The sequence below is a fragment of the Macaca fascicularis genome, chromosome 19 (genome assembly GCF_037993035.2).
Source record: "Macaca fascicularis isolate 582-1 chromosome 19, T2T-MFA8v1.1".
Lineage (NCBI taxonomy): Eukaryota > Metazoa > Chordata > Mammalia > Primates > Cercopithecidae > Macaca > Macaca fascicularis.
This window is the reverse complement of record NC_088393.1, coordinates 63,314,054-63,334,841: the sequence shown is the minus strand read 5'-3', so window position 1 is coordinate 63,334,841 and position 20,788 is coordinate 63,314,054. Positions and strand designations below refer to the sequence as shown.

The 20,788-nt window shown below is 61.0% G+C and overlaps 3 protein-coding genes across 7 annotated transcripts; 2 read left to right on the top strand and 1 right to left on the bottom strand.

The window, feature by feature from the left end:
* The first annotated feature begins 1,277 nt into the window (after window positions 1-1,277).
* Window positions 1,278-6,342, top strand: TMEM238 (transmembrane protein 238). The gene is made up of 2 exons (XM_045380642.2): window positions 1,278-1,845; window positions 6,219-6,342. Exon 1 carries the CDS (start codon window positions 1,311-1,313, stop codon window positions 1,836-1,838), a length of 528 nt encoding a protein of 175 aa, XP_045236577.1. The 5' UTR covers window positions 1,278-1,310; the 3' UTR covers window positions 1,839-1,845; window positions 6,219-6,342.
* A 289-nt stretch (window positions 6,343-6,631) lies between these two features.
* Window positions 6,632-15,846, bottom strand: TMEM190 (transmembrane protein 190). 3 transcript variants are annotated; one of them, XM_005590400.4, is made up of 5 exons: window positions 9,310-9,397; window positions 9,195-9,230; window positions 7,867-7,992; window positions 7,699-7,783; window positions 6,632-7,610 (listed from the first exon to the last, which is right to left on the bottom strand). In XM_005590400.4, exons 1-5 carry the CDS (start codon window positions 9,365-9,367, stop codon window positions 7,382-7,384), a joined length of 534 nt encoding a protein of 177 aa, XP_005590457.3. In that variant the 5' UTR covers window positions 9,368-9,397; the 3' UTR covers window positions 6,632-7,381. The 3 variants fall into 3 exon arrangements, 1 of the variants encoding a protein (XP_005590457.3); XR_010583153.1 differs by lacking the exons at window positions 7,699-7,783; window positions 9,310-9,397 and adding exons at window positions 10,191-10,497; window positions 10,666-15,846 and having other exon boundaries at window positions 7,474-7,610; XR_010583152.1 differs by lacking the exons at window positions 7,699-7,783; window positions 9,310-9,397 and adding an exon at window positions 10,191-15,846 and having other exon boundaries at window positions 7,474-7,610.
* Window positions 14,663-20,758, top strand: IL11 (interleukin 11). 3 transcript variants are annotated; one of them, XM_045380641.3, is made up of 5 exons: window positions 14,663-14,823; window positions 17,150-17,322; window positions 17,527-17,610; window positions 17,731-17,892; window positions 20,169-20,758. In XM_045380641.3, the coding sequence occupies exons 1-5, from the start codon at window positions 14,817-14,819 to the stop codon at window positions 20,337-20,339; spliced, it is 597 nt and encodes a 198-aa protein (XP_045236576.1). In that variant the 5' UTR covers window positions 14,663-14,816; the 3' UTR covers window positions 20,340-20,758. The 3 variants fall into 3 exon arrangements, with proteins under 3 accessions (XP_045236576.1, XP_045236575.1, XP_065391018.1); XM_045380640.3 differs by having other exon boundaries at window positions 17,524-17,610; XM_065534946.2 differs by lacking the exon at window positions 14,663-14,823 and adding an exon at window positions 15,468-15,573 and having other exon boundaries at window positions 17,524-17,610.
* The last annotated feature ends 30 nt before the right edge of the window (window positions 20,759-20,788 follow it).

Below are 20,788 nucleotides of genomic sequence, written 5' to 3'. Positions count from 1 at the left end.
TATGAACGAACTGGTGAATGCGTGAACTATTTAAGCCTAGCCCCGGCACCTTTGGATATTTCCGGTCTTCGTAAGCCCTCGCGGTGATGGCCAATGAAGGCGCCGAGGCCCGCTCGGGCATTTTCGGAACCCTCCGGAAACGCTCTTCGGAGAGGTGTGTCTGTTCGGAAACATTCCGTCTTCATTCGGGATCCCTCGGCTAATCTCGGCAGCCCCCTTGCAGTTCGCCCTCCCCAGAGTTTTCTTGAAATAAAACTTTTGAACTGTTTAAGCCTGGGGAGAACCTACACGGAAACTTCTCGTAGACTGCCACCCCATGGGAGCACGGATGCCCTCTACGGGAGAGTTGTTTGGAGGGAGGGAGATTTGCATGTGGCTGCTGTTGGCTCCCCTTAGGATTCTGTAGATTTGCCAGTCCTCTTCTCTGCCCTCCACCTGTGCCTCCAGCCTGCAGTGTGCCTGTCACGCCCCATCAGCTCCCTGGGAGGTTATGATCCGTTGTCAGGGCCACCCTAAAGGGGCAGGAGCCTTGCCTGATATCCCTCTGTGTCCTCGACCTCACCCACGCAGCATGGTGCTGGGGAGGCCTCAGAGACTCCTGCTGAACAAAAGTAACGAGGGTGCCTGTGTCACCTCCCCAGGGCTCCTTAATTTGTGGTTACAGCTGGGAACTCCTTGGGGCAGGGGCCTCGTCTGGTCCATAGGACTATCCATAGGACAGTCGGGGTTCGCCCAGCCTCCTCCACGGGTGCGCTCTGGACCTGATGGGTCTCGTCCGGCTTTGTTCCCTTGGCTTTCATTCGCTGGGCACACAGGAGACTCCAGAAGACACGCTCTGAGTAAAGGAAACTCAGCTTCCGCTGAGCCCCGAGATTCCCCCTCTTAGACCATCCCGACTGCTGGTTCTCGCGTCCCAGAGCTCCTTGGCGTCTAAGGGCCTTGTCTGATCTGCACTGTCTAATCTGCACTGGCTTCGGGAGGCGGACACTGAGCAGAAACAACGCCACGCCCGGCTCCGAGTGTCCCACGCTGCCACCACTGAAATGCCCTGATTTTTGGCCATGTGTCACCTCCCTGGGTGGCACGGCCCCTGAGGCACCCGTGGCTGTGCGCCTGGCTACCACCGGCGCAGGCCTCTGAGCAATAATAGCCCCTGCACGGAAACCACGGCTGGGGTCGGTTTGCGCCCAGCCGGGCTCAGGTGACCAGGCGGGAGCTTGGCACACCTGGCGCCGTCCCCTGACCCCGCCCCGGGCCGGGCCGCACCCCGGAACGCTCTCTCTGGACGCCAGGGGCGGCGGTGCAAGGCCATGGCGGCGGTGCCAGCGGTGTGCGCCTCGCAGAGGACCCCACCGGGTGCACCGTCCGCGCCGGCCGTCGCGCCCGCACCCGCGGCTGGCCTGGGCCGCTGCCGGATGGCGCTGCTGCTGGCCGTGGCGCTGGACGTGGCAGGCATGGCGGCGCTGTTGACTGGCGTGTTCGCGCAGCTGCAGGTGCGCGGCCGCGACTTCGGGGACCTGCTCATCTACTCGGGCGCGCTGCTGGTGTTCCTGAGCCTGCTGGGCTGGATCCTCTGGTACACCGGCAACATCGAGATCTCGCGCCAGGAGCTGGAGCGCGACTACGGCCTGCGGCCCTCGGCGCTCGCCCGCCTGGCGCGCAAGCTCTCCCGCCGCTGGTCGGCGCCCGCCGCCGCGGGCCAGCGCCCCGCGCCCGGCTCCCGGAGAGCGCGCCGAGCCGCCCGCGCGCCCCCGCCGCCCGCAGGCTCCCGCCGCGTGCGCCTGCAGCTCGCCACGCTCGAGGCCGGGCCCGGGGCGGCGGGCGCGGGCAGCGAGTGAGGCCCAGGTGAGGGGCGGGCGGGGCAGTGCGGGGAGACGGAGGGACCGAGGGAGGGACGGGAATGGAGACAGACGGGGGAGCGATGGACAGATGGAGACACAGAGCGGCCATGGGGAAGTAGAGTCCCAGGGAGGGGTGGAGACCGGGACGGGCAGACTCTGGCGGAGAACCGCAGAGACAGCAGGCACCGGTGCAGACGTGGGGAAGGCTGTGAGACCCTGCCGCTGGAGATGGGAAGTGTGGGGGCCGAGTCACACAGGCCCCCCGCCCGGGGAGAGCCACACTTGCCCCAGCCTCCAGGTGCACCAGGCCCCATTGTTTTGTTTTGTTTTGTTTTGTTTTGTTTTGTTTTGTTTTGTTTTGTTGTTGTCGTTTGGGGTTGTTTTGAGACAGGATCTCTCACTGTCACCCAGGCTGGAGTGCAGTGGTGTGATCTCATCTCACGGCAGCCTCGACCTCCTAGCCTCAAGCAATCCTCCCACCTCAGCCTCTCAAATAGCTGGGAGTACAGGCGTGCACCACCTTGCCGGCCTAATTTTTGTATTTTTAGAAGAGACAGGGTTTTACCATGTGGGCCAGGCTGGTCTCGAACTCCTGAACTCATGCGATCTGTTCTCCTCAGCCTCCCAAAGTGCTGGGATTACAGACCTGAGCCACCGAGCCCAGCCCAGGCCCCATTTAATCCTCTCGATGTAACTGAGTCTCCGAGGTCACTGCTATTACCATCCCCATTCTACAGTGGAGGAAACTGAAGCTCAGAAAGGCGCCACTTTTGCCGGGCGCGGTGGCTCACGCCTGTAATCCCAGCACTTTGGGAGGCCGAGGCCGGCGGATCACGAGGTCAGGAGATCAAGACTATCCTGGTGAAACCCTATCTCTACTAAAAATACAAAAAAAACTGGCCGGGCGTGTGAATGGCGTGAACCCAGGAGGCAGAGCTTGCAGTGAGCTGAGATAGCGCCACCGCACTCCAGCCTGGGCGACAGAGCGAGACTCCATCTCAAAAAAAAAAAAAAAGAAAGGCGCCAATTTTGCCCAAGGCCGCACAACACGTAGGTGGAGGAGCTGGGATTCTCCTGACCTGTAGTCCTAGGAAAGGAGGAGTAAGAAGGACCAACTGAGGCAGGAGAAGGGAAGCCACAACACTTTCACTCCCCTTTCCCCTCTACCTTCTATCTCTTTCCTAATCACACCTTTCCAGCTAGCTGCCTCTGCTCAAAGACCTACTGTGGCTTCCTCTTCACTTTCAGTTAAACCGAAGCACTCACTGGCCTGTGGACGCCCCCATATTTTGGCCCTGTTTCTCCTGCCTCTCTGCACTAATGATGTCTCTCAGTCCACAGATGGCCAGTTGGTCCCTGTTCCTGCTCTTCTCTATACCAGGAGTGCCCTTGGCTGTCTCCACACCGCCCAGAAAACTTCTCACATGTTTAAGATTTAACTCAATTTCTCTGGCCTTCTCTGGGTCTTCATATTGTCTGAGCGACCTCTCTTGCTGCTTGTATGACCATGTGCTGTGTCTACGTTGTTACTGTCTCTCCCACCTGACAGGGAGTGCCTTGAGGGTAAGACCTAGGTCCCTAGTGTCCTTGGTCCTAACGTTACCCAGCAAAAAGTGTGAAATCAGGAAAGGTTGATGGTTGGGTAAGGAGGTGGAAGGATGGATACATGGATGGAAGAATGGATGGCTGGATGGCTGGATGGGTGGATGGACGGGTGGATGGATGGATGGATGAGTTGGTTGATGGATGGATGGGTGAACGGATAGATGGGTGGGTGGATGGATGGGTGAATGGATAGATGGGTGGATGGGTGGATGGATGAGTTGTTTGATGGATGGATGGGTGAATGGATAGATGGGTGAGTGGATGGATGGGTGAATGGATAGATGGGTGGGCGGTGGATGGGTGAATGCATGGGTTGGTTGATGCTGAGCTGTGGTTGGATCGATGACTGGATGGGTTGTTTAATGGGTAGATGTGGTTAGGTGGTGGATTGGTGAATGGACCATGAATGGATATGGTTGGGGAGGGAGCCTTGCCTGATAAAGGGACAAGAGCCTTTCCTGATATTTCTCTGTGTCCTCGGCCTCACCCATGCAGCATGGTACTGGGGAGGTCTCAGAGACTCCTACTGAACAAAAGGAATGAGGGTGCCTGTGTCACTTCCCCGGGGCACCTTAACTTGTGGTTACACTTGGGAACTTCTTGGGGCAGGGGCGTCAGCTGGTTCATAGGACTCTCCGTAGGACAGTCGGGGTTCGCCTAGCTTGTGCGTGCTCTCTGGATAGATAGGTAGATGATGATGAATGGGTGGTTGGACAGATGTTTGGTACACAGATGAGTGGATGAATGCATTTATTGGCACATGGATGGATGGGTGACTGAATCCATCTCTCAAATAGGGGTTTGAGATAAACTCTTCTATCTTAGGACATTTTATGTAGGTAAATAATTAACTTTTTTTTTGAGATGGAGTTTTACTCTGTTGCCTAGGCTGGAGTGCAATGGCACAATCTCGGCTCACTGCAACCTCTGCCTCCCGAGTTCAAGCAATTCTCTTGCCTCAGCCTCCCAAGTAGCTGGGATTACAGGCATGCGCCACCACACTCGGCTAATTTTGTATTTTTAGTAGAGACGGGGTTTCTCCATGTTGATCAGGCTGGTCTCGAACTCCCAACCTCAGGTGATCCGCCAACTTCAGCCACCCAAAGTGCTGGGATTACAGGCATGAACCACCACACCCAGCTAGAATTAACTTTTCTCCTATGCATCCAGAATGCTTCCAGTTGTATATTATTCTTTGTGAGATTTGAAGAAGTAGTCACCCCAATCATACGCTACATGTTGTGGTTCAGTGGAAGAACTGGTGTAAGAAAGCATGAACATCTGTTTGCACGGGTGAAGCATAAGCTAACATGAAGCTTGGCATAAAATGTGAAAATAAGCACCTGTAGTTACTGTTACCTTTGGAAATCCTGGCTGAGCACAGTGGCTCATGCCTGTAATCCTAGCACTTAGGGAGGCCGAGGTGGGAGAATTGCTTGAACCTGGGAGGCAGAGGCTGCAGGGAGCCAAGATCAAGCCACTGCACTCCAGCCTGAGCAGCAGAGTGAGACCCCATCTCAAAAAAAAAAAAAAAGGAAGAAAAGAAAATCACTTATGAGGTCGGGCATGGTGGCTCACACCTGTAATTCCAGCACTTTAGGAGGTCGAGGCAGGTGGATCACCTGAGGTCAGAAGTTTGAGACCAACCTGGCAACCATGGTGAAACCCCATCTCTACTAAAAATACAAAAATTAGCCAGGCGTGGTGGTGGACACCTGTAATCCCAGCTACTAGGGAGGCTGAGGCAGGAGTATCACTTGAACCTGGGAGGCAGAGGTTGCAGTGAACCAAGATCGTGCCACTGCACTCCAGCTTGGGCAACGGAGTGAGACTCCATCTCAAAAAAAAAGAAACGAAAATCCTTTACGTAGCTTAAACATCTAGCACAGCTGCACAGGCCTCCACTCTTGGAGCCTCCACCAAAGACTCAGACCACACTGACTCGAACGTAGACCCCACTTACAAGGAAAATGGGCCTATTGAAAACCAAAACTCTTGCTTACTGGGGAGAGCGAGCAGCTTCCAGCACATGAAAGACAGAGAATCTGAATTTGAGCAGAGGGACCCACAGGTTCTAGCTCTGGTAGCCCCCACAGCCTCTGAGACCACCATGAGTAGCCAGGCAGAGCCACCCCCATCGCTCTGTTGTCCAGGCTGGAGTGCAGTGGTACAATCACAGCTCACTGCAGCCTCGACCTCCTGGGCTCAAGCGATCCTCCCACCTCAGCCTCCCAAGGAGCTGGGACTACAGGTACCAGAGATGGGGTCCTTCCTATGTTACCCAGGCTGGTGTCAAACTCCTGGGCTCAAGTGATCCTCCGGCCTGCAGCCAGAATGCTGGGGTGAGGGTCTGAGATGAGGGCCACCATGCCTGGCCTCCCTCTGCCTCTGTCTTCTCTGTCTGCCTGTCTCCCTCTCTCTCTCTCTGTCTCTGTGTCTCTGTCTCCCAGGTTTCTTTGTCCCTGTGCTTCTGTCTCTCCCTTTCTGCATGTCTGCGTCTTCCTCTCTCTTTTGCATCTCCCCGTTTCTGCCTCTCCCTGGCTTGCATTCCCAGTCTGCTACCCATGGATTCCAGTGCGTTAACGGCACACACGCATGCACACACTTACAAATGGGGGCATGCAGGGACGAAGGAACAAGTGTGTGGGTCCATGTGAGGGGCAAGGGTGGGTGGACAGGGCTCCCTGCCTCTGCCCCCCAGGCAGAGAGCCCGGAACACAGGGATGCGGGGGGGTTCCTGAGCCGTCACTCACTCCACCCTCCCTCCTGCAGACAACCCCTGGGCTCCAGCTGTCAGGACCGGACTGCAGTGTGCAGCTGCCTCTACATCCGTGGCCAGCAGGACGCTCCCTGTCCCCCCTCCCTCCTCACTTGGATAAAAAGCAGATTTGCCTCAGCGCTGCATGTTTGTCTGGGAGAGGGACCCTGCTGGGGTGGGAACGGAGACAAGATGGCTTGCTTCCTTCTAGCACCCAGGTGGGCCTGGCCACACCTGAGGTGAGGCTGCCCCTGCCCTGGGGAGACTGGGAGCCCTGGGGATATAGGAGCCCAGCCTTATACTGGCCCCTTCTCAGAGGGGACCAGGGAGGGGCCCGGGGGATAAGGATCTCAGCCCAGACCCCTCCACTCTACCCCGACATGGCTGTATGAGTTTGGGTTCTCTGAGAAGCAGACACGGAGACAAATTGGACTTGCAAGATATTTATTGGGGAAACACTTTTGAAGGGTAGCTTGGTGCAGGGAGAGGGAGGGAGGGACGGGTAGGACGAGTGTTAGACTGCAGCGAACCTCCAGGAAAATTGCCACTGGCCACTGGGGAGTTGGGAGCTGAAGTCATCGTCCATGAGAGAGGCCCTTGCCCTTTGAGGAGGCGCCTGTGCCCGGAACCCCCACCCCTTGCCTCGCCGTGCTGTTACTGGTGGAGAGCAGCCCATGGTAATCTAGGTGTATCTGGGGTGGCGGCGGGGGGGTACTGTCGGTCACTGGCACTCCATGGAGGAGACTGAGGGGCACGTTTCCATGGCTGTGGCATGCTCCTGCCCCCGCCCAGTCCAGGCACCCCTCAGACCCCGCCACCCCCACATATCCCCAACTCCCTCGTTTCAGACCCGCACTCCAGCACTCCTACACCTCTACCCGCTCAGTCCACGGCTCCCATGATCACAGCCCAGGACACCCCCATGAGCACAGATCCCCCTCAGCTCAGAAGCTCCCCACTTACCTCCCAGATCTCTCTCATTCCAGGGTCCCCCTCAGCTCACACCCCCATGGCCACAGCCTGGGGCCCCCTGAGCTTCCATCCCCAAACCCCCTCCAGCCCCCACCTGTTACCCTCGCCTCTGTATGCGCCATGCCCCCTGCTCCCCACAGCTCTCAGAGACGAGAACACGTATCCGTCCACCGTATCTGTATTGAGCAGTCCCCCGGGGACGCCCCTAATCCTCGTCTTCCTCGCCCTCTGTCTCCTCACCCTCTTCTGTCCCTTCCCCCTCGGTGGCCCCTTCCGCATCCTTGGACTCTTTGGACAGGGCGACCGGCGCGCTGCCCGCAGACGGCGTCTTCTTGGTCCCTCGGTGCTTGGAGAGCAGCGAGACTGACTTGGACAAGTCGCACTGACCCGCCAGGAAACCAGGCATGTGCAGCACGTCCCGGCGCTTGGCCCACCTGCAGGGAGCGGACGGCTCAGCCCCTGCCCGCGGCCGGACCCTCCCCTTGGGGGTGCAGGCGCCCGCCCCATCCCAGGCCCACTCGCCAGAACAAGCAGATGCTGCAGCTCAGGAGGAGGAGGCCGCCGCACGCCCAGCCCAGCGCCCACATGTGCTTCCTCCGCATGTTTTCTGGACAAGGGAGGCAGGGTTCAGACCCGGGGCTCCCGGCCACCACACCCACGCCCCGAGGACCTGGGACCAGGAGCCCTCACCGTCTGGGCGCTGGTGGTAGCAGACCCCATCACGGTAGCAGCACCGGAGGCGCAGGCAGAGGTTGGGGCTCTCGATGGCCGCCTGGCCCCCGCAGCTCTCTCGGTCCCATATGTCACCCTCACAGCCTGGGGACCAACCGCCAGTGGCTTCATCACCAGCTCCTCCTCCTTCAGACCCAGGGGTCCAGGCCCCCAGCCTCTCCTCCCTCAGACCCAGGAGTCCAGGCCCCCAGCCCCTCCTCCCTCAGACCCAGGAGTCCAGGCCCAGCCCCTCCTCCCTCAGACCCAGGAGTCCAGACCCCCAACCCCTCCTCCCTCAGACCCAGGAGTCCAGACCCCAGTCCCTCCTCCCTCAGACCCGGGAGTCCAGGCCCCCAACCCCTCCTCCCTCAGACCCAGGAGTCCAGACCCCAGTCCCTCCTCCCTCAGACCCAGGAGTCCAGACCCCCAGCCCCTCCTCCCTCAGACCCAGGAGTCCAGGCCCCCAGGCCCTCCTCCCTCAGACCCGGGAGTCCAGACCCCCAGGCCCTCCTCCCTCAGACCCGGGAGTCCAGACCCCAGTCCCTCCTTCCTCAGACCCAGGAGTCCAGGCCCCCAACCCCTCCTCCCTCAGTCCCAGGAGTCCAGACCCCAGTCCCTCCTCCCTCAGACCCAGGAGTCCAGGCCCCCAGGCCCTCCTCCCTCAGACCCGGGAGTCCAGACCCCCAGGCCCTCCTCCCTCAGACCCGGGAGTCCAGACCCCAGTCCCTCCTTCCTCAGACCCAGGAGTCCAGGCCCCCAGCCCCTCCTCCCTCAGACCCAGGAGTCCAGATCCCAGCCCCTCCTCCCTCAGACCCAGGAGTCCAGGCCCCCAGTCCCTCCTCCTTCAGACCCAGGAGTCCAGGCCCCCAACCCCTCCTCCCTCAGACCCAGGAGTCCAGGCCCCCAGTCCCTCCTCCCTCAGACCCAGGAGTCCAGGCCCAGGCCCTCCTCCCTCAAACCCAGGAGTCCAGATCCCCAACCCCTCCTCCCTCAGACCCAGGGGTCCAGGTCAGCCCCTCCTCCCTCAGACCCAGGAGTCCAGACCCAGCCCCTCCTCCCTCAGATCCAGGAGTCCAGGCCCCCAGTCCCTCCTCCCTCAGACCCAGGAGTCCAGGCCCCCAGTCCCTCCTCCCTCAGACCCAGGAGTCCAGACCCAGTCCCTCCTCCCTCAGACCCAGGAGTCCAGGCCCCCAGTCCCTCCTCCCTCAGACCCAGGAGTCCAGGCCCCCAGCCCCTCCTCCCTCCGATTCAGGGTTCTGATCTGGGCTCCCCTCTCCGGGCAACCCAGTATTTCAGCCGCTGCTCACTCCATGGATAGAAGAATCCCTGGATTCCATTTCCGTCTGCGAGAGAAAGGGCAGTGTTAGGGCTGTGCAGGTCCGGGCGCCCCTCCTCAGCTCCCCGGCCTCACCAGCCCCTCACCTGCCGAGCCCTGCAGGAGCAGAAGCAGGCCCAGCGCTGGGATCCCAGAGCCCAACATGTCGCCTCCCCAGACCCCTGGGGCCGCTGTGGGAAGAGGCCTTACGGGACATCACCCCAGTAACCGGCCGCGCCCGCCTGCCCGCCAGGCCCCAGGATTCTGAGTTCTGTTGCTAGGGAGTCCCCGCGGCAACGGGAATGAAGGGGGGTGGGGGGGCTTCACACCAGCCTGGCCATGCCTGCTCTAGGGTGTTGATTCTTTAGGTACCTGGTGGGAGGGGGGGCGTCTCAGGTTTAGAAGAACCTCCTTGGCAACTTACGGCGGGGACCAGAAGTCTGGGAGGGCCCGGGGGTCTGGGGTGTGTCTCCACATCACCCAGGGTGCCCTGAGGGGTGGGGAACTGGGAGATCTTGCGAGGGAATTCCTTTCCTTAGGAAAGTGATACCTGAGAAGGTGGATTCGGGTGGCCCGAAGGCTCAGGAAACCCCGTTGCTAGGGAGTCTTTCGCCTTAGCAACCAGGGAAAGGGGGGCTGGGAGACACAGAGTCCTCACTGAGCCCCATTGTTGGGGAAGGTCCCCCCCCTACCACCCCGGCAACAAGGAGACCTTGGAAGGAGATGAGACAATGGGGGCCAGAGCCTAAGTCCAGGGGACCCCGAGAGGCTTTTCGTCTCAGGCACGCCAGGCCTGCTGTCTAGGGAATGTTTAGCAGGGAAGGCCATAGGGCTGGGCGCGGTGGCTCATGCCTATAACCCCAGCATTTTGGGAGGCCGAGGCAGGAGGATCACCTGAGGTCAGGAGTTCGAGACCAGCCTGGCCAACATGGGGAAACCCCGTCCCTACTAAAAATACAAAAATTAGCTGGGCATGGTAGTTACTTGCCTATAATCCCAGCTGCTTGGGTGACTGAGGCAGGAGAATTGCTTGAACCCAGGAGGTGGAGGTTGCAGTGAGTCGAGATCGTGCTACTGCACTCAGCCTGGGTGAAGGAGTGAGACTCTGTATCCAAAAAAAACAACAACAAAATCAAAACACACACACACACAAACACAAACAAAAACAGGGAAGGGGACAGGCCATGTGGCCCCTGCTGAGATTTGAGGGCCTGGTGGGCTGGAGCTGCTCGGAGACTGTGATGGTGGCTCCTGGGCAGGGAACCTCCATATCCCTCCTAGATCTGTTTCCCCATCTGTGAACAGAGGTTAGAGAGTGGAGGGAGGGAGTCAGCCAAATGGAGATCCTGAAGCTTCCACATTGATTCCCACCCTCCGCTCCCCAGTGACTGGGAGGAAACTTGGCTTCCAAGAGGAGGAAGCCGGACTGAGGGACTGGGTTGGGACCATAACCCCTAGTGTACCCCAAATCATCCAGTCAGCTTTGCAGCACAGTGAGAAGGGAGTCTCAGCTCCCCTGGGACAGTCTCTGGGCTGGAACTGCTGCATCTGAGGGAAAAGGGGGTTGGAAACTCAGACACCTGCATTAAAGGGAGAAGGGACTGGGGCCTGGACTCATGGGTCTGAGGGAGGAGGGGCTGGGGGTCCCAGACTTCTGGGTCTGAGGGAGGAGGGGTTGGGGGCCTGGACTCCTGGGTCTGAGGGAAGAGGGGCTGGAGGTCCCAGATTTCTGGGTCTGAAGTAGGAGGAGCTGAGCACTGGACTCCCAGGTATGAAGGATGGGGCTGGGAGCCAGAATTGGGTCTGAGGGAAGAAGGCCTGGGGACCTGGACTCCTGGGTCTGAGGGAGGAGGGGCTGGGGGCCTGAACTTGTGGGTCTGTGTGGATGGTCCAGGAGCCAGACCCATTTCTCAGGAAGCCCCATGGGGTGACTCCCTGTGTTGCCCATCTCTCCTGTAAACATCCTGGTGGGTACTGAGTGGGCCCCGGGCTGCCTTCGTCAGAGATGACACAGGTCAGAGGGGTCTCTGCAGGGGGCCGGGGGTGGGGGTCAGAGGGGTTGTGGGGCTGAGGCCTGGCAGCTGCTGACCATTTCCTGTGTCAACATCATCTGGACCCACTTCCCAATTCCCGGGATTCCTCAGGGATCAAGGAGGGGGTGGGGGGTGGGGCCGCCTGGCCTTGGACCGCGGCTTGGGACTGGGGGGGCCCCCGCCGTCACGGCCCTCACCGCTAATGACAGGTTTGGGCTGCCTCTGTGGCCAGCCTGCCCCGTCACCCCCCAGAGGCCAGACAGGACCCCCCAGGGACTGACAGACGGACACACACACAGCCTGGGACCTGCTGACCTCACACCCTGCCGGCTCAGCTTCCCCCCGGGGCCGCGCGGGAGCCAGGACTCCCTGGTCATCCCCCACGTCCCCGTGGCTTCTCCCCAGTGTCTCTGACCACCCCAGGCTTTGTGCCCCGGCTGCCCAGTCTGCTTCCGAGCCCCCAAGCTGGTCTCTAGCTTCCCCTGGGTTCCACAGCCCTGGCTGCTTCCTGGGGTCGCCCCTGTCTCCCCAGCTCTGTTTGTCTCTGTCATCTGTCACTTTCTTGGGATTCCCTAGTCCTGCCTTTGGGTCTCTTTTCCAATCTTCATCTCTTTCTCTCTCTCTTTCTCTTGTTTTCACAGAAGTAGCCCAATGTGTCCCACCCTGATCTGGGCAGACCCAGGAGTTGCCAATAACTCCCAGCCCTGCCACTCTGCACCCGCCCCATCTACCTGCACCTCCTGCAGCCTCGCTGTCGGGATGGAGTCTGAGCCCACAACCCAGGGCTGGGGACCCAGACGAGACAGGAAACTGGCAGCAGCTGGGACCCCGGATTCGTCCCAGACCCATGACCTCCCCATACATGCTCCCCAAAGTGTAGAAGGGCCACAAGATATTCTCCTCTACCTTTCTTGAGCTAGAATTTAGGGCCCGGACTCCTGGGTCTGAGGGAGGAGGAGCTGGGGCCTGGACTCCTGGGTCTGCGGGAGGAGGGACTGGGGCCTGGACTCCTGGGTCTGAGGGAGGAGGGCCTGGGGGCCTGGACTCTGGGGTCTGAGGGAGGAGGGGCTGGGGATTGGGCTCTGGTCCCTGTAGGGGGACGGGGCTGGCATTACCAGAGCCCTGTTCTTGCTCCCCAGCTGGCCCCAAGCCAGTCCCCTATCCCCTCAGGCTAGTCCATCCCCCAAGCTGGTGGCCTGAGTCACCTTGGCTGGCCCCGCCGGTCTGGGGGGGGTCTACGTCAGCTCTCCCCTCACTGACGCAGCCTTGGGCCCCCCATCTGACTCAGCCGGAAGCAGGCCCCCTGAGGGGCGGAGACCCAGTGGTCAGAGGCCTGGGTCCCAGCAGGAGCCGGTGCTGGGGAGGGCCCCTGGGGGGCCCTGGAAGGGGTGGCTGTGACAGGCCAGAGAGAGGGAAAGAGCTCTTACCTGAGGCGATGAGGTCATGCCTCCACCGTGGTGGCATTGCTGCCTCCACCCTGGCCTGCGGGTCCCCTCCCCCCTGCACACCTCTCCCACCTCCACCTCTGTGCAGAAACCACCAGGGCTCTGGCCCCTGGCCCCAGTTCTGGCCACTGTCTCAGTGTCCCCACTGTCCCGTCTTCACCCCACCTTGCTCCTGCGTCTCCCTCATCCTCCCCGTCTCTCTCAAAGGCAACATCTTTTTCTCTGTGTCCCTGATGCGTTCATAAGAACTAATGAGGGGAATAAGGATGGTTAGCACTGACTTTGTGCTTCACGCGAACGAGCTCACTTTATCCTCATCGTGGCGTTTAGAGGGCTGGGGGTGCTCATTAACCCCCCCTTCACAGATGAGGAAACTAAGGCACAGAGTGGGAGAGTCGCACAAGGAGGTCTCGCCTCTGTGGAGTGTTTCAGCGCCTCTTTCTCTTGGTCCTCTGTCTCCGTCTCTCTTCCTCCTTCCTGTCTCCACCTGCCTCTTCAAGAAAGGCTTTTCTGGCCGGTCGTGGTGGTTCACACCCGTAATCCCAGCACTTTGGGAGGCTGAGGTGGGCGGATGACCTGAGCTCAGGAGTTTGAGACCAGCGTGGGCAACATGGCAAAACCCTATCTCTATTAAAAACATAAAAATTAGCCAGGAGTGGTGGCAGGTGCCTGTAATCCCAGCTACTCAGGAGGCTGAGGCATGAGAATCACTTGAACCTGGGAGGCAGAGGTTACAGTGAGCTGAGATCACACCATTGCACCCCAGCCTGGGCAACAGATCGAGACTCTGTCTCATAAAAAACAAAAACGAGACTGGGCACCGTGGCTCACACCTGTAATCCCAGCACTTTGGGAGGCCGAGGCAGGCGAATCATGAGGTCAGGAGATCGAGACCAGCCTGGCCAACATGGTGAAACCCCATCTCTACTAAAAATACAAAATTAGCCGGGTGTGGTGGCGCACACCTGTAATCCCAGCTACTCGGGAGGCTGAGGCAAGAGAATCGCTTGAACCCGGGAGGCAGAGGTTACAGTGAGCTGAGATTACGCCATTGATCACGCCACTGCACTCCAGCCTGGGCGACAGAGCGCGATTCAGTCCCAGAAAACAAATAAACAAAAAAATGAGAAAGGCTTTTACTCTCTGGCCCCATTGCTGAGTCCCCAACATCTCAGCATCTCTGTCTTTCTAATATCTGTCTCCCCATCTCTGTTAATGGGGCCTCTCCGTCCCTGTCACTCTGCCCCGTGTCTCTTTGCCTGGTGCCTTCAGCTGCTGTGTCCTCTCTCTCAGAGTCTTGGTGTCTCTGTTCCTTTTCCCTTGGGGTTTCCCGGTCTCCCCAAGTCCCTCCTGCTGTCTTCCTCCCGCTGTCTGATCTCGGACTCCCAGAACCTCTCCTCTGTCTCCAGGACTGGCCCTCTGATCCTCTCTGCTTCTCTGGTGCGTCTCTCTGGCTGCCTCCATCTCTGTGCATCTGGGTCTCCCTGTCTCTGTCTCAGTCTCTCCTTCACTCTGTGTGTGTGTCTCTCTCCGTCCCTTCGACTCCCTGTTCCTCCTGCCTCCACCTCTCCAGGCCCCTGTCCTGTCCCTCCATCCGGCCTCTCTCTGCCTTTCCGTCCTCCTGCCTCCCCATCTCTCTCTGCCAGTCCTGGTCCAGCCGGACCCCCACCCACAGTCGGGCCCCAGCCCTTGAGCCTGAGTGTCTGCTCTGGCCCGTGGAGGTGGAGGGAGGGGACGCCAATGACCTCACCAGCCCCTCTCCGACCACCCCCCCCTTTCCCTTTTCAACTTTTCCAACTTTTCCTTCCGTGCCCTCCTCCGAGCGCGGCGGCGTGAGCCCTGCAAGGCAGCCGCTCCGTGTGAATGGAAAAGGCAGGCAGGGAGGGTGAGTCAGGATGTGTCAGGCCGCCCTCCCCTGCCGCCTGCCCCCCGCCCGCCCGCCCCAGCCCCCTATATAACCCCCCAGGCGTCCACACTCCCTCACTGCCTCGGCCCTGCTGCTGACGGGCACATGCCTCCCCTCCCCAGGCCGCGGCCCAGCTGACCCCCGGGGCTCCCCCGGCAGCGGACAGGGAAGGGTTAAAGGCCCCCGGCTCCCTGCCCCCTGCCCTGGGGAACCCCTGGCCCTGCGGGGACATGAACTGTAAGTTGGTTCGTGGGGTGGGTGGAGGGGACAGGGAGGCAGGGAGGAGAGGGACCCACGGCGGGGGTGGGGGCAGACCCCGCTGAGTCGCACAGAGAGGGACCCGGAGAGAGGCAGCCGGGGAGTCAGAGACGAGGAGGAGAGCAGCTTCCGAGACAGGAGGAGGCCGAGAGGAGATGGGCAGAGGGAGACACAGACAGGCGCGGATGGAGGCAGCCAATCAGAAGCGCCGCGGGAGGGACGGGCCAGACAGGGCCCCGAGAGGGAGCGAGACGCGGAGACCGAGCAGGGGCAGGGACGGAGGGACTGGTGCCGGGAGGGAGGGAACCCCCATCGGCCCAGGCCCCAGGGAGCCCGCGGGGACCGGGAGACGCAGACTCCCTGGGATCCCGGCAGAGAGGCTCCGGAGGGAAACTGAGGCAGGGTCCGCGGAGACCGGAGCAAGCCAGGGAGCAGCGACCCCAGGCAGGGGGAGGAGAGAGACTGGGCGCGGGCGGAGAGCGAGGGGAGCCGGGCAGATGCGGCCGACGGACGCACCGACAGACCGACGGCTGGCAGGGCCAGGGGGCGGGCAGGGGGTGTGCGAGGCGCGGGCGGCCGGGGAGCGCTGATTGGCTGGCGAGTGGCCGGGTGGGCGGGGCGGCCGGGGTGGGCTGCGGGGAGCCAGTCCCGGACCTCCGAGCCCCTCGCCGCCAGGTCTCCCACTCCCGCGGCCCGGCCGGGCCCGTGGCTGTGCCCGTCTCCGCCCAGGTGCGCTGCGGCCCGGATTCCTGCGGCCCACCCGGCGGGGCTCCTGGGAGGGCGTCTAAGGGGTCTCCCGTGGGAGAGGTCCGTGTCTCCGGGGCTCCGTCCTGGCCTCTGGCTCCTTCCCCTGCTCCCAGCCAGCTCGGGCTCCCGCGGCCCGGGGAGGGGCAGGTTCTGGCCTGTGCCTCCCCCCCCCATGCCCCGCCCCGGGGCCCAGATTCCGGCGTCCGGGGGCGGACGGGAGACGCCCGGCCCGTCTACCCGCCCGGGGCCGCGTCTGCTCCGACGGGCGGGGCCGCCAGAGCCAGGGAGGGAGAGGGAAGCCCGCCCGGCCCTACGACCTGCCCGCGGGCGTTCCACCCTGGGACTTAAGACCTCCAGTTCCCTCCTCCTTAAGGCCGGGAGTCCAGGCCCCAGCCTCCTCCTCCCTCAGACCCAGGAGTCCAGGCCCCAGCCTCCTCCTCCCTCAGTCCCAGGAGTCCAGGCCCCCAGTTCCTCCTCCCTCAGACCCAGGAGTCCAGGCCCCAGCCTCCTCCTCCCTCAGACCCGGGAGTCCAGGCCCCCAGTTCCTCCTCCCTCAGACCCAGGAGTCCAGGCCCCAGCCTCCTCCTCCCTCAGTCCCAGGAGTCCAGGCCCCCAGTTCCTCCTCCCTCAGACCCAGGAGTCCAGGCCCCAGCCTCCTCCTCCCTCAGACCCGGGAGTCCAGGCCCCCAGCCCCTCCTCCCTCAGACCCGGGAGTCCAGACCCCAGACCCTCCTCCCTCAGACCCAGGTGTCCAGACCCCCAGTGTCTCCTCCCTCAGACCCAGGAGTCCAGGCCCCCAGCCCCTCCTCCCTCAGACCCGGGAGTCCAGATCCCAGTCCCTCCTCCCTCAGACCCAGGAGTCCAGGCCCCCAGTGTCTCCTCCCTCAGACCCAGGAGTCCAGACCCCAGCCCCTCCTCCCTCAGACCCGGGAGTCCAGACCCCAGACCCTCCTCCCTCAGACCCAGGTGTCCAGACCCCCAGCCCCTCCTCCCTCAGACCCGGGCGTCCAGGCCCCAGCCTCCTCCTCCCTCAGTCCCAGGAGTCCAGGCCCCCAGTTCCTCCTCCCTCAGACCCAGGAGTCCAGGCCCCAGCCTCCTCCTCCCTCAGTCCCAGGAGTCCAGGACCCCAGCCCCTCCTCCCTCAGACCCAGGAGTCCAGACCCCCAGCCCCTCCTCCCTCAGACCCAGGAGTCCAGACCCCCAGCCCCTCCTCCCTCAGACCCAGGTGTCCAGGCCCCCAGTTCCTCCTCCCTCAGACCCAGGAGTCCAGGCCCCAGCCTCCTCCTCCCTCAGTCCCAGGAGTCCAGACCCCCGGCCCCTCCTCCCTCAGACCCAGGAGTCCAGACCCCCAGCCCCTCCTCCCTCAGACCCAGGAGTCCAGACCCCCAGCCCCTCCTCCCTCAGACCCAGGTGTCCAGGCCCCCAGTTCCTCCTCCCTCAGACCCAGGAGTCCAGGCCCCAGCCTCCTCCTCCCTCAGTCCCAGGAGTCCAGACCCCCAGCCCCTCCTCCCTCAGACCCGGAGTCCAGCCTGAGCTCTGTGTCTTCTCCTGCCCTCAGGTGTTTGCCGCCTGGTCCTGGTCGTGCTGAGCCTGTGGCCAGATACAGCTGTTGCCCCTGGGCCACCACCTGGCTCCCCTCGAGCTTCCCCAGACCCTCGGGCCGAGCTGGACAGCACCGTGCTCCTGACCCGCTCTCTCCTGGAGGACACGCGGCAGCTGACTATACAGCTGGTAGGAGAGACTGGGCTGGGGCCAGCACAGGAGTGAGAGGCAGAGAGGAACGGAGAGATGTCTGTGGGCAGGCCACTTGAAGGGGTCCTGGGCTCTCGGGTGGCAGAGTGAGGGAGAGGAAGAGTTGGGGGCCTGGCGTGGGGGATGGAGGGAGCCCCTAGGCTGGGCAGGGGCCCCCTCACAGCCTTTTTTCCCTGCCAGAAGGACAAATTCCCAGCTGACGGGGACCACAACCTGGATTCCCTGCCCACCCTGGCCATGAGCGCGGGGGCACTGGGAGCTCTACAGGTAAGGGCAGGGGAGTGGGCTGGGGACAAGGCGGGAGGCAGGGAGTAAAGGGGGTGGGGAGGATGAGGGGCACAGCGGGCACTGGCTGGGTGTTCTCTGACGTCCTGGCTCTGTCCCCAGCTCCCGAGTGTGCTGACAAGGCTGCGAGCGGACCTACTGTCCTACCTGCGGCATGTGCAGTGGCTGCGTCGGGCAATGGGCTCTTCCCTGAAGACCCTGGAGCCTGAGCTGGGCACCCTGCAGACCCGGCTGGACCGGCTGCTGCGCCGGCTGCAGCTCCTGGTATGTCCTGTTCCCAAGACCTGACACCCCAGACCCCCACCCCGGCCCCAAGATCCTGTGGCCTGAGTCCTTGAAGCCTGAGACCCCAGACCTAAGTGCAACAGCCCTGCTCTGAGACCCTGCCTCTACAGCCCCAAGATCCTGTGGCCCTGAGACCTTGAGGCCCTAGACCCCCAAATCCCACCCAGAAACTCCAAATCCTCACCCCAAGACCCTGAGACTCCATCATCCATGACCTCAAAGTCCCCATATCCCAGCCCCTAAGACCCAAGACCCCACCCTGAAGCCCAAAGACTTGGGAATTCAAATCCTCAACTCAAGACTTGGAGACCCTGGCCCCATGGCGTTGAAAACCACAGACCTGGCCGGGCGCGGTGGCTCACGCCTGTAATCCCAGCACTGGGGGAGGCCGAGGCGGGTGGATCACCCTAGGTCGGGAGTTCGAGACCAGCCAGACCAACATGGCGAAACCCCGTCTCTACTAAAAATACAAAATTAGCCAGGTGTGGTGATGTATACCTGTAGTCCCTGCTACTTGGGAGGCTGAGGCAGGAGAATTGCTTGAACCTGGGAGGCAGAGGTTGCAGTGAGCTGAGATCACGCCATTGCACTCCAGTCTGGGCAATAAGGGTGAAACTCCCCCTCTCAAAAAAAACAAAAAAAAAAAAAAGAAGAAAGAAAGAGAGAGAGAAAGAAAGAAAAGAAAACCATGGACCTCCAGACCCTGAGACCCCAGGCCCTGGCCCTGAGATCCTGACACCTTAAAGATCCCAGACCCTAAGATATAAGACCCTGACCCAAAGCCAGCCTTGGGTCCCTGGCTCTACAAACCCAAGACCTCAAGGCCCTAGACCCTGAGCCCTGAGGCCCTATGTCTCACTCCCCACATCTAAAACCCCGAGACCTCAGACCCTGAGTCTGTGCCTGTACAGCCCCAAGACCCTCACTTCCAAAGCCAGCCCCAAAGCCCTGAACCCAGAAACCTTCAAACCCTGGTTCCTGGGCCTAGCTCCAAATAGCTCCAAAGACCCTGGATCTCAAATTCCAACTTCTAGCTCTGAGACTCCAGCCCTCACCCATGAGTTCCTGAACTGGAACCCAGAGACCCCACCTCTAGGACTTTAGCCCTGAGATCCAGGGCCTGACCCTACACTCGAGCCCACAGACCCCAGACACTCTCTAAAACCCCAGCCCTGGCCGGGCGCCGTGGCTCACTCCTGTAATCCCAAGGCATGGGAGGCCAAGGCAGAAGGACCTCTTGAGGCCATGAGTTTGAGACAGCCTGGGCAACATAGCAAGACTCTGTCTCTTAATTATTATTATTATTATTATTTATTTATTTTTTTTTGAGACGGAGTCTCGCTGTGTCTCCCAGGCTGGAGTGCAGTGGCGTGATCTCGGCTCACTGCAAGCTCCGCCTCCCGGGTTCACGCCATTCTCCCGCCTCAGCCTCCCAAGTAGCTGAGACTACAGGCGCCCGCCACCACGCCCGGCTAGTTTTTTGTATTTTTTAGTAGAGACGGGGTTTCACCATGTTAGCCAGGATAGTCTCGATCTCCTGACCTCGTGATCCACCCGCCTCGGCCTCCCAAAGTGCTGGGATTACAGGCTTGAGCCACCGCGCCCGGCCTATTTTTATTTTTTGAATTTTTTTTTTTTTTTTTTTTTGGAGACAGAGTCTCGCGCTCTGTTGCTTAGGCTGGAGTGCAATGGCACCATTTCGGCTCACTGCAACCTCCACCTCCCGGGCTCAAGCGATTCTCCTGCCTCAGCCTCCTGAGTAGCTGGGACTACAGGCCCATGCTGCCATGCCCGGCTACTTTTTTTCTATTTTAGTAGAGACCGGATTGCCTGAGCTCAGGCAATCCACCCGCCTCGGCCTCCCAAAGTACTAGGATTACAGGCGTGAGGGTTAATTTTTTTTAAAACAACAACAACAAAAACCCAGCGCTGAGATTCTAGCCCTGGCAACCCTCACAACCCCCAGGCCTGATCCCTCACCTGCAACTAAGATGCCAGCCCTGACTCCACAGACTTCACCCCCAACCCCCACACTTAGCTCTGGAAGCCCATCCTGACCCCAGCCTCAATTTTCTGAACCCCACACCCTGAAGAGCTCCCAGCCTAAACACTTCACCCCACACACCACAGTCCCCCTGTGAATAAGCAGCCTGGAGGTCCCCCAGCCCCGATTCAGCTGCAGCTCTACGTCGCCCCTGCCCTGCACCCCCGCTGCACCGTCGACCTGTGGCTCACCTTCTCTCCTCTCCCCACAGATGTCCCGCCTGGCCCTGCCCCAGCTGCCCCCAGACCCGCCGGCGCCCCCGCTGGCGCCCCCCTCCTCAACCTGGGGGGGCATCAGGGCCGCCCACGCCATCCTGGGGGGGCTGCACCTGACACTTGACTGGGCCGTGAGGGGGCTACTGCTGCTGAAGACTCGGCTGTGACCCGAGGCCCAGAGCCACCACCGTCCTTCCAAAGCCACATCTTATTTATTTATTTATTTCGGTACTGGGGGCGAAACAGCCAGGTGATCCCCCTGCCTTTATCTCCCCCTAGTTAGAGACAGTCCTTCCGTGAGGCTGGGGGGCATCTGTGCCTTATTTATACTTATTTATTTCAGGAGCGGGGGTGGGCTCCTGGGTCCCCGAGGAGGAGGGAGCTGGGGTCCCGGATTCTTGTGTCCACAGACTTCTGCCCTGGCTCCTCCCCCTCGAGGCCTGGGCAGGAATACATACTATTTATTTAAGCAATTACTTTTCATGTTGGGGTGGGGAGGGAGGGGAAAGGGAAGCCTGGGTTTTTGTACAAAAATGTGAGAAACCTTTGTGAGACGGAGAACAAGGAATTAAATGTGTCATACATACCCACTTGAGGGCGACTTGTCTGAGAGCTG

Bases quoted from the DNA above. Each gene is read 5' to 3' on its own strand.
- TMEM190 (XM_005590400.4), bottom strand. From the start codon at position 9,367: ATGTTGGGCTCTGGGATCCCAGCGCTGGGCCTGCTTCTGCTCCTGCAG. The intron at 9,231-9,309 runs GTGAGGGGCTGG...TTTCTCTCGCAG, and splicing joins GCTCCTGCAGGGCTCGGCAG to ACGGAAATGGAATCCAGGGA. The intron at 7,784-7,866 runs GTGAGGGCTCCT...TCCCTTGTCCAG, and splicing joins CTACCACCAGCGCCCAGACG to AAAACATGCGGAGGAAGCAC.
- TMEM238 (XM_045380642.2), top strand. From the start codon at position 1,311: ATGGCGGCGGTGCCAGCGGTGTGCGCCTCGCAGAGGACCCCACCGGGT.
- IL11 (XM_045380640.3), top strand. The intron at 17,611-17,730 runs GTAAGGGCAGGG...CTCTGTCCCCAG, and splicing joins GGGCACTGGGAGCTCTACAG to CTCCCGAGTGTGCTGACAAG. The intron at 17,893-20,168 runs GTATGTCCTGTT...CTCTCCCCACAG, and splicing joins TGCGCCGGCTGCAGCTCCTG to ATGTCCCGCCTGGCCCTGCC.